This window comes from Miscanthus floridulus, chromosome 4 (assembly GCF_019320115.1).
Source record: "Miscanthus floridulus cultivar M001 chromosome 4, ASM1932011v1, whole genome shotgun sequence".
Lineage (NCBI taxonomy): Eukaryota > Viridiplantae > Streptophyta > Magnoliopsida > Poales > Poaceae > Miscanthus > Miscanthus floridulus.
The window spans coordinates 84,270,239-84,281,696 of record NC_089583.1 but is presented as its reverse complement, the minus strand read 5'-3'; the positions used below and the strand labels follow the sequence as shown (position 1 = coordinate 84,281,696).

The 11,458-nt window shown below is 48.0% G+C and overlaps 1 protein-coding gene across 1 annotated transcript; it reads right to left on the bottom strand.

Moving 5' to 3' along the window:
* Window positions 1–5,595: 5,595 nt before the first annotated feature.
* On the bottom strand, window positions 5,596–10,112 carry LOC136549896 (heat stress transcription factor B-1-like). The gene is made up of 2 exons (XM_066541326.1): window positions 9,318–10,112; window positions 5,596–6,741 (listed from the first exon to the last, which is right to left on the bottom strand). Exons 1-2 carry the CDS (start codon window positions 9,543–9,545, stop codon window positions 6,046–6,048), a joined length of 924 nt encoding a protein of 307 aa, XP_066397423.1. The 5' UTR covers window positions 9,546–10,112; the 3' UTR covers window positions 5,596–6,045.
* Between the last annotated feature and the right edge of the window lie 1,346 nt (window positions 10,113–11,458).

Genomic DNA, 11,458 nt, shown 5'->3' with positions numbered 1-11,458 from the left:
CCGCACACGTCGGACGCGTGGCGCCGGAGCCGGCGGTTCGGCTTCCCTTTTCAGCCACATTCCCCGTCCCACGTCGCACTGGCAGACATCACGATCTGCCCGGCGATTCGTTTTCGCGCTGCACTCGGCTCCAAGGCCAGCTAGCCAAGGACGACGACGCATAGGAGTCAGGACAGCGGCCAAACAATCTCCGGCGCCCTTCACGGTTTGCCCGCCATCTGTCTTTGCAGCACTGTAGCTAGTTGAATGCATATGGGTAGCAGGAAAAATGCTGGATGTGTCGTGGTCCGGGATCCCGAACTCATTCGTTCAGATAGCATGTCCTGCACGTGCATAAGGGCAGAAACGCAGAACTGCAGAAGGCAAAGATAGCCAGCTCCTGCGCATTGACCCTCCCAAAGCGATTTGTCATCGGACTATCGGACGGCCTAGTTACGAAGCTCAGCCCACTCGGCCGTATTCTTGGCGGCTATGGGCCTGATTACGAGTAGGGCTGTCAGAAACGATTGAACTCGCGTTTGGTTCGTCTTTTGTCACAAAGACCAGCTCAAATTATAGACGAGACAAGGCCAAGCTTTGAGCCCAAGCTCGTGGGCTTTTAGTTCGAAGCATCCGGGGACGTCGAGCTGTTCCATCTTCTCTCTGGGCCGAAAACAAAGGGGCCTCTCACATTTATGTACTATAGGTATAGGAAGGCCCAAGGCCATCAAGACGCAACACGGACCCCAAATTTCACCATAGCACCATTTGGCTTCTCTACCTCCGCCGCTTCAGCCCTTCTGCGCTCATTTTGATCATGATCACGAAACAGAGGAAACATTTTTTTTCGAGAACGTCAGGAGAAGGTTTGGAATACAACGAACGGCTTGCCTCGGCAGGGGCGGACCCAGCGCTAGGGCAACCAGGGCCATTGCCCTAGTCGCAGCGCCGAGTCTTGAGTCGCGCCGCTCGGCTCCTCGCTCTCCTGGCCGCCTCCACGCCGTCGCCTGCCGCTGCCCCTCACCGGCTCGCTCCCTCCGGCCTCTGATTTGCGCTCCGCAGGCCGCTTCTCCGCCATTGGCTGGTCGCTGGCCACCCGCCCGCCGTCAGCCGCTGCCCAAGTGGCCGCCCCGGCGCCCGGCCCCGCTCGGCTGCCCTAGTCATGGCGAAATCCTGGGTCCGCCCCTGTGCCTCGGCAAGGTGCCAGGCGCCAACACAAACACTAACGACTTACATTCGAGCGCACCTAATTCGCGAACGTTCGTGGGATTTGATTTCGGTGAACAGTTTTCCGACACGCCACAGCTTCCTTCTTTTTTTTTTTTTGGAAAAAACAATTCCGCCCGTGCGTGCTCATTCTCTTTTGGGCGCCCGGCTGCGTGCTGGTCAGCGAAACTAGCTAACCGCTGCATGCGCCCACTCATTTTCAGCTGGCTGTGACGTCAGGCCAATGCAAAGTAAAAAAGCAGACATCTATTTTAAATTGGTATAACTTCTGAACCATGTATCTATTTTTCAATTCAGTCTACACCGATCTGTTCTACGTGACGAGACGAACAAAACTAGAAACCACTTGCATTTGTTTCAAAGAATTTTGTTCTAAAGTTGCAATTTATGTGGATTAACTTATAACTTATGCTAAACTTAAAAACATAGAGGTTATAAAACACAATTTATGTACAAAAGTTATTAAACATAAAGAAACGAATTCACTTGTAACTTTTGTCAGAACTTGAAAACACAAAAGTTATTAAAAAATTATAACTTATACCAAAACTTGAAAACACAAAAAGTTATGAAACACGACTTATGTACAAAGTGTTATATTGTCAAAGTTATGCATATATATTATGCATAAAAGTTATGTGTAAAACTTCATATAAAAGTCATGTGAATGTATGTGTACATAACTTATGTACAAAAATTATGAAACACAACTTATATTTACAAGTTATTCTATAATTTATGTACGTAAGTTATTCTATACAAACGGTCGATGCTGCCCAACAAAAAGTTTTGATAAGAACTTATGCTAATAAGTTCTGCTCTACAAAATGGTCTATTGTAAAAGATGTGATATATAAGTTGTGGTAATAAGTTATGCATAAAAGTTATGTGTATAACTTAGTAACGTTCAAAAAAAAAGGAAAGTTATATGTATAGCTTGCTTGTATAACTTAGATATATAACTTGATGAATGACTTAGATGTAAAGTTAGACGTATAAGTTATATTTAAGAACTTAGATCTATAGATTAATATCATAATATATTAATAGAAATATAAAATTGTGTGTGAAATAACTTGTATAAAAAATAAAAAGAAAAAAGAAAAAAGAAAAAATAAATTTAAAAAAGAGAGAAAGATGGAAGCACGTTGAAAGCCCTAGTTTGATTTTGGATGATCGATGAAACCTAAGTACTAACATTTGTCATGAGTGCCATGTGAGCAAGGTTGGTATATATCAAGTGATAGAGCATGGTGATGAAGTCCATGGAGATGGAGATGGACATGTGTTGAAGATGATCAAGCTCCGACTTGAAAAGAAGAAAGAGAAAAACAAAAACAAGGTTAATCAAGGCAAATGTATCAAATATATTTTTGTTTTGGCACTCAAGACACCATAGAGGATGTGAGTGTATTTACGATCGATAGCCGTACTATAAAGAGGGAAAATCTATGGCTAAACGGTTTATCGAGTGCCACTAGGTGACATGATTCGTGCATGTGTATTTAGGAACCTAGTGTGCTAACCTTGACCCTTGTAAAATGCTTTGAAAAATACTAACACACGTGCACACAAGTTCTATACTTTGTGGTTAGCAAGTTGGAAGCAAGGGTGAAGCAGTTGTGGAATTAGAAAAAGAAAAAGAGGAGAAGGTCCACGACCGGACGCTGGCCGTGGGGTGACTGGACTCACCCCGGGCGCGTCCGGTCATTTATAGGCGCGGCGCGCTATCTGGCCGAGACTGAGCAAAAGCGATCGGACGCTGGGGCCACATGCACCGGCGTGTCCGGTCAAACTTTGGCGGGCGCGCGCAGAGAAGAAGACAGAGGATCGAATGTCGGGGCGCATCAGGTCGCCTCTAACCTAACGCATCCGGTCATTAAAAACCGTCTCTGGACCCTTACTGGAAATGACCGGATACCGCGTGTACATGCGTCAGGTCGCATCAGTGGTGCGTCTGGTCATCTTTTGACTGCGCGAGCGATCGGGAGATGACTGTTGAGATTGAGCGGCTCTGGTTCAAACGATGACACGTGGACGGCCGTAGGCGACCGGACTCTGGGGCGTGTCCGGTCAGTGCGTCTAGTCAGCCTAAGAGTGCCCAACGGCTCTTTGAGTCTTGGGGCCCTATAAATAGAAAGGTACCGGCTTGGGGCTAACCCTCTTGGCACTTTAACATACTTGACATCCTTGTGAGCCTAAGCAAACATCTTCCACTCATCTCCATTATTGATTCATTATCGTAGTAAGATTGGGAGTGATTCCAAGTGCATTTGCTTGAGTGATTACATCCAGTGGCACTTGGGGATCGTTGTGGCTGCGGATTTCTTGTTTCTTGTGGTGGTTGCCGTCACCTAGACGGCTTGGAGCAGCGGAGGAGCTTCGGCACGAGTTGGTGATTGTTCGTGGCTGGCTCCGGTGATTGTGAGGGGTCTTGCACCTTTTTCGGCAAAGAGCCGCAAGGTAGCTCTAGTAAATTGCTCGTGTCATTGAGTTACCTCACTTGTGGGTAGGTTCTTGCGGCGCCTCATGTGGTGGGCTAGGTGTGTGATACCTATTAGCCGTCGAACCACCAAGTGTTGGTCGACACAACGGGGACTACCGTGTCAGCAAGCACATGAACCTCGAGAGAAAAACTGGTTGTTTCTTGCCCTTTGGTATTCTCCCAGTGATTAAATTAGTATTCATCTTGTGATTGGTTTACTCCTCTACGCGACGGTATAATTACTCTACTCACTCATTTATATCCCCGCAAACTAGTTGTAGCAAGTTTTTTTTAGTGTAGCAGAATTGAGAGTCTGCTTTATAGCTTAAGTTCGTCTAGTGGAGCTCTTTAGTATAGCAAGTTTGAGAGTTCTTAGTGAGTAATAACATAGCTTCTTGTGTGCCTAGTGATTATAGCAACTATAATTGTTGGATAGGTGGCTTGCAATCCTTGTTGAGCTAGAGCAAGTTCGTATTTCATTATTTATCATACTAATCAAATTACTCTAGTGATCTTGTAGAATTTTAAATAGGTTATTCACTCCCTCTAGTCATATTAGAACCTTTCGCACGTGCAGTTAGTATTAGTCCGAAGAGACATTCATACATGCATGCAAGGTGGTTACAAAATCTTTTGTTTACGGCCAATAAATATCATGACAAATCCATGCCATGCAATGCAGGTGGAGACGTGTGGGCTTGATTGGTCGGATCGTTACCTCGACTAAGAAACCCGTGAACGTTCGCGGGAATTGCGCTTACATTCTCCTGTCTACATTTTGGCTAGCTGAGCGACGTGACGACCCGCTGAAGGAGCATCAGTTAGTGACCAAAGCCAAGAAGCACGACAGCGCCCTGTAACCAGCTTGTAGCCAAAGGTCCCCCCTCTGCGCTGATAGCAATGGCCAGGTTCTGAAACAGAGGAAACATGAGATCGCACGTCGTCGTGAATGCCAACGTGGTTTCACGGGAAGGCGGCGACACGCCAGAGCCTGAGACGATGGTAACGCCTTCTGCACCTTTCCCTTGATCTTCGATGGTTAAGAAAAATCTATGCGTAAATTTCTATTTTTCTTTTCTATGTGCAATCTTCAGAGTCCGGTCTTTGAGATTCCAGAGCTTGATTGTTGTTTGCAAATTTATCAGTAACTCACTAACTCTACATAAGTAGTGCAGCGTAGTAAATCTCTAATTTTATTGAGTTGAAGGTTGACCAGAGTATCTTTGTGGTGCGTTTGGAAAATATGAGGGAAGAAGCACGGAAATTAGTGGTCAGAGTTGGTGAAGGGAATTAAGTAGTGGATTGGACTTTTAATTCCAATATCTTGTTTGATTTGAGTAGGGAAATAAGAGTGGGAGTTAGGGTGAATTCATATTTCCTATTTGGTGTGTGGGTTTTTGAGTGAGAATTGTAGGACAAGTTATGATGGAACCAAGTGATTAGGTATCTATTCCCTCAGTCTCTGAATAAATCGATTCCTAGAGTTATTTTGAGTTAGATTTTTTTTTACGTTTGATCGAAATTATAAAAAAAAAAGTACAAATATTTTGTGACACCGAATGAGCATATTATGAAAATATTTTTTGTTATATCTAATCTAATGATACTAATTTGGTGTAAAAAAATCTTATGATCTTTTCTATAAATTTAATAATATTTTAAAAGATTTGACGTAAGATAACTCGAGAAATTGATTTATTTAAAGAACCAAGGGAGTAATTTGTAATGGTCGAGTGGCCTCTAATTAATAATAAAAAGATAAGATAGTTATAGCGGCTGTAAAAGCAGACACATCCCTTTCATTTTGTTGTACCTTCGAACGTAAGAATCAACTGGAGTTGCAAATAGTATAAAAGTTTTGTTTGGCTGCACTCTAATCTATATGAGTTGGAGAGGAATTGAGGTGATTAATTGTCCACTCTAATTCCTCTTAATCCATATAAAATTAAGACGGATTGAAATGCAGTCAAACAAGTACTAAAATAAAAGGTTTAAACAAAACATTTGAAAACGATAATGTTCCATTCTGAACATATGGGCTCATTATAGCCCGTTTTACTCATCTATACTTTTTTTTGAGTGAAATACTCATCTCTACTTTCAATCTTGCTACCTCCAAAGCATCCCATAATTATTTTTTGGGTTACGCCTATCTCATGTGTCCTGTGTTCTGTCTTCACAGTTTTACCACAGCACTGGCTTTGGTTACTTGATCGATCGATGGAATTATATATCCTTGCCATCAACCTCACCTCCTTGGATGATAAATGCAAACACGGACAAAAGCATGCATGAACACGCGCTCGCTGTAAAGCTGGCAATGTCACTGCCGGCCATGGTGCATCAACCATACCTTAATTCTCGCCGCCGCACCGCCCCGGGCCCGACGACGGCACGCCGACCCACGGCTCGCCGACCCTGATCATCTTGATGGGCCGCTCGCTGGCCACCGCCTCCTCGCACCGTCCTCTCTTCCTCGCGGCGGCGTCCTTGAGGAGTACGCCGAACAGCTTCACGCTCTTCCCCTCCTCGCCACCGCCGCCGCGCTCCAGCTGCAGGTTGGCCACTGCTGCGCGGCGCTGTGCCTGCTGTGCGTCGTCGTCACCGGCGGCCACCCCCGCCGCTCGCACGTCTTCCTCTCCCTGCATGAGCAGCCGAAGGTCGAGCTGACGGACGTCGAGGAAGCGCGAGAGGAAGCCCAACAGCTCCTCGCAGTGCCGGCGCGCCTGCGCCAGCTCGGTGGACAGCGTGCGGTTGTCCTTCTTGAGCTGCTCGTTCTCGCTGGTCAGCTGGTCGGCCCGTGGCGGCGACGACGCCGATGACGAGCTGCGTTCGTTGCCGCCAGACGTGGTGGCCGACGCGGGAGGCGGCGGGGGAGGGGGTAACGGCGGAGGGAACGCCACGTTCACGCCGCCGCTGCCGCCGGACTTGTTGGATGACTGCGGCGTCGTTGACTTGCGGCGACGGATGCCCGACAGGAGGCCTTGCTCGCCTCGCCGGAAGTTGTCGTTCGCGAACTCCCACCGGTCCGGCGCCACCTTCCGGAAACCCTGCATGGATGGATGGTCGCCATCGACGTAAGTATAAGTATCCAATGCAGATGAGCAGATCGATGCTTAAAAAAAACAACGGCAAAATGAACAAGAGCTGTATTCATCAGTGTCCCATTCAGCCAGTCCGTAAACAATTCTTGATGTTTAACACGTCAATTTCAGAGGCGGAATCAATCGTGTGCAAATCTGTATATGAGTAAAGATTATATATTTTTTATTTGAGATATCAAACTAGTAGGACTCTAGAAACGTATCATCACTAGAAGCTTATCGCGACAAGCGTGCCTATTGTGAATGTCAAATTCCAATCACCACCAAACGTGGAAAAAGTTGCTGATGAAGGAAAAGGCCAATAGCCATTTCGTCAGGCCTGTCTACTTTGACTAGCAGATGTTGCTCACATAGTCAGGTAACGCCTTAGCTGTTCACACAGTCAAAGAAGCTCTAGCTCTCCCTCAAACTAGAATAGTTCAAGGATCAGTGAGAACAAACCCGCTGTCAGTGTGAAGCTTTAAGTGTGCTAGTGGGCGAAGTCATCATGCATCTCCGTACAAGGTACAAGACCCAATCACAGCGCATATTCAGTTGTTGACTAAAATAAATCACCATTCTAATAACTTCCAAATTAATTTATTTCTTGAGCGATTTCCGTTCCCAACTAACAAATGGAAGGCAACAAAAGATTAGCAGAGGTTTTGGGTGCCTTGCCTTGGATGATTATTGCTTGTTCAGCTGGCATACACGCACACTTCCAATTCCTAGCTAAATTAACCTCTTCTTGTAGGCCATGCAGAAGAGCCCAGCAAAAAAGCTCATCCATCCGAAGCTTCCTTAAGATTCCTCCTGACTGTTCCATAGATAATCTATCTGTGCTGGATAATCGATCGATCGCAGCAGGGCCCAGGCGCACTACTAGAATATCATGTCATGGTTCTGTCGCCACTATAATACCGTGGCGTGTGAAGCGACCTGATCAAGACAGGCGCGTGCCTAATCTGCTTTGCTTATTCCATGGAGCTGCCAGCCCCCATGCACTTCGCAGCTAGCACCTTTTGCGTGTTGCTACTAGGTGTCCTGCGAGGCCAAATGAAGCAACCACTTCCTCCTTATATATACCACACGTTGTTCCAGCGTCCCGGCTTGGCCTCCTCCTATATAGGAGTACAGCACAACGATAGGGATAGATACCCTCAAGTCTCATCGCGGGTCATTCCTCTTCACTCTTCAGCTAGCTCTGAGTGACACTGAAACGACATGCAGAGATACATGTCTGTGCGTGCAAGAAAGTTAGTAATAAATCATACGTATTATTAGGTTCAATAATTTATAAGGAAGCGGCCGGGGGTGCCTTGAAAGTAACTTAATGACAACAGCAGCAGCAACAACAACAACAACCGCCAGATCGAGTTCTAGAACAAATTAAAGTGGAAAATGAGGCGAACATCAGCAGGAGGTTCAGCCACCCTTTTCATGTTTTTCTCCACTTTCATTCATGCAACTTTCTCCGCCTCGATCTCTTTTTCCCTTTGTCATTTTTTCTTATAAAAAACATTCTGGATGACCCGTCATTTGGACCATAGTAACCGATGATAAGCATGCTTTGCGTGGGTAAAGCTGGGCGGAATTGAGATTGACTTGCGCGCGTACGTACTCCTTCGTCCTTCCTATGAACCGCGACACGCATGCATACCTATACTAATTAATTAATATAATCTAATTGTTGACTGTCTGCTGTACGCCTGGACTGCTGTTCTGCATCGAAGCCGAAGCGAAGGTGGTCACAGGTCACGTCCAGGTACTATACGTGCGTACACACGTACTACACACACGCCGGGAAATACAACACTCAAACTGTCTAACAGTTGCGCAACGCTACAAACGACACCCGGCCTTGATGGATCAGTGTTCAAGTGGCCTTGGATTGGAAGAGGGTGGAGTAGATGCCTTGGAAGGTTTCTGGACTCGTCGTCAACCACACGCACAGGCACAGCTAGCTTAATTATCGGGCGTCCAGAGGCTTCTTCTTTCATCAGTTTGGTTGAGCTAGCCCCCTCGGCATACATGTGCACCACCGCGGCTTTATAAACTAATAAGGTGCCCCCACGCAGAACGGTCGTGCGGCGGCAGCGATTCTGGAAAGAGCGGGCCGGGCTGTCGAATCAGAAGCAAAGCAACGACGGATGGAGGACTTTTCGCAACCCCAAGCAAACCTTTGTTGATGAGCTGCTAGTCATCGAGCACAGACGAAATGAAAGCAACATGCTATAGAGATCGGAACACTACGGAAGAAGTAGCATGGCCGCGACAACGATAGCGCGCCGGAACTGACAATTCAGTCAGAGTAGAAAACGATCATCTATCTAGCTAGCAGACTAATTGATTACTTAATACGGCTGCAACAATCATCTAATTCACCAACAGATGATATATAGATCATGCATGGAATGGAATGGAATAGATCGACGAGTATTAATTACTACCGTGCAATGCTTTGATGGAATCCAATCCATTGGTAGTAACTGATGACTAAGCAAGTAGGAAAGCAAAGCAAGCGGCGTGTAGTGTGTACTCACGTAGGTGTTGAGCTGGCGGACGAAGGAGGAGAAGTTGCAGTGCTTGAAGTGGAGCGGGAGGAGGTCGCGCGCCAGCTCCACGGGCTTCCACACCACGAAGGAGCGGCCCTGCTCCGCCCACGAGATCACCTCGTCCGTCGCCCGCTCCTCCACCATCTGGTGCGTCTTCGTCAGGAACGGCGCCGGCCCGCCGCCGCTGCTCTTCGACGCCGCCGCGGCTTCTTCCATCTCTCGATCGGTCGGCGCGACTGGCCCCTGCTGCTTATTACACGAACGCTTGCTAGTATATATGAGTGTGTTTTATAGCCTACTACTCACTAGCTAGTAACTGATCACCGGTGCGTTGTTGTGTGTACACGAATCTAGCTAGTAGGCGGCGGCCGAGAAGAGGAGGAGGGCGGTGAGGAACTCCCAGCCCCAGACGTAGAACCCGGTGACGACCGCCCTCCGCCCGCACCCGCCCGCCTCTACTCCCATGTAAGCGCCTGTGCGCCGCCGCCGCGGCCCCCCGCTCGGGTCTGTGCTTCCAGCTGCTGGGCTAGCTCCCCGGCTACCTAGCTCTCCGCCCTGGCGTCGCTGGGGAGAGCCACTCGTCGCCTCCTCGGGCGATTTAAAGGGCTGGCGGGCGGAGGAGGAGGGGCTTTGCGTTGCGGCTCGTCACGCCGTCGCGCGCGAGGCGATAGCCGATAGACCAGCGCGGCGGTTGCCTTCGGCGTTGGGCTTCTTGCTTTCCGAGTGTAATAGGCGTGAGCTGCGTCTATTTCTTCGCGCGGGTCAGTGCGTGTGTGTGTTTGTGTGGGTACGTATGCTCGCACTTTCTTGCAGCCGGTCCAAATAAATAAGAAGCTTCCATCCACCGCTTGTCCAGGAGGAGCCGTGGGCGCCGCGCTCTCCTGTCCCCGACCCCGATCCGTTCCCTCCCCTCCAATCGCGTCCGTGCACTCTTTCCACCGTGAGCCGAGTCAAAATCGTGGCGCGCGAGCGGGGCCCGCCGCTCCTGGCTTGTGGCTTGGTCACCTGAGGCGGGAGCGGGACGGGTGCACGCAGACGCAGAGGAGGGTCGACCGCGCCAGGACGAATTGAATGTCCTTTTGGGTCCGCGGCCACCGCACCGGAATTCCTTGGCACCTGTGTGGCTGAGAAAGTAAACCCAAAGGCGCGTGGAAAAGAGCAGCGCAGACCAACCGCATCGATGGCTTGCGCGCTCGTTGCACTCCACTGCGGCGGCACCTGCACCTCCGATTTGTCCACATCTCTCACTTCCACGGACGTCACCCCAACACCCCCAAAAAAAAGTTAGGGTGGGCAGCGGGCGACGGTCCTCACTGATCCACTGCGCTGCTGCAAAATTCGTGGACTTAGGAAAACGAAAAAAAAGGGAAACTACTCTATGCACGCCGTCGATCGATGATTGCAGTCAACCTGATGATGCACTAACTTTGATTGATCGGAACCAACGATCGTTACGGGCGCATGCAAGCAAAAATCATCGGCAGGCGAGCTTGACACGGACACGCAGCCCCGGGCGTACGTGGCGTCGACCGTGCCGTCACACTGACGACGCGGATTATAGGTGGACGAACTGATGCGTAACTTCTTCTCGGTGTGTTACCTAGTTAACACAACTAAAATTCGCCTAACTGACTTGACGTACTTAGTACTGGTCTATCTATCGAGTATCAACCTGTCTATATAAGTATTGTCAGAGTTGTATATATAAATTTAGGGTTCGCTACTAATCAAAATAACTTATTTTTGTCTTTTTTTTTCACGTTTGCTCATGTTTTAGCGTAATAATCATGTGGATGTCGTCTCTATTCATATTCGGTTGTGATTGAGTTCAACTACTACCAACTGCCCTGCGTACTTTTCATTTCTTATTCATAATTGTTCGCTTTGCATAGCATATATTTTTTTTAAGCTGTTAGATATATAGTATGTAGTCCTGTCCCTGGAAAGGATCCAGTGCAAAACAACATTATGGAGGAAAAACATTGTTGACAACACCATCTGTGAAGCCTGCCAAGCACCAGAAGAGATGGCTGCTCACATCCTATTTGGATGCCCAGGTGCCCAACAGCTCTGAAACGCACTGCACATTCCAACACACAATCAGACTGGCCAGTGCAAGCAATCAAGGA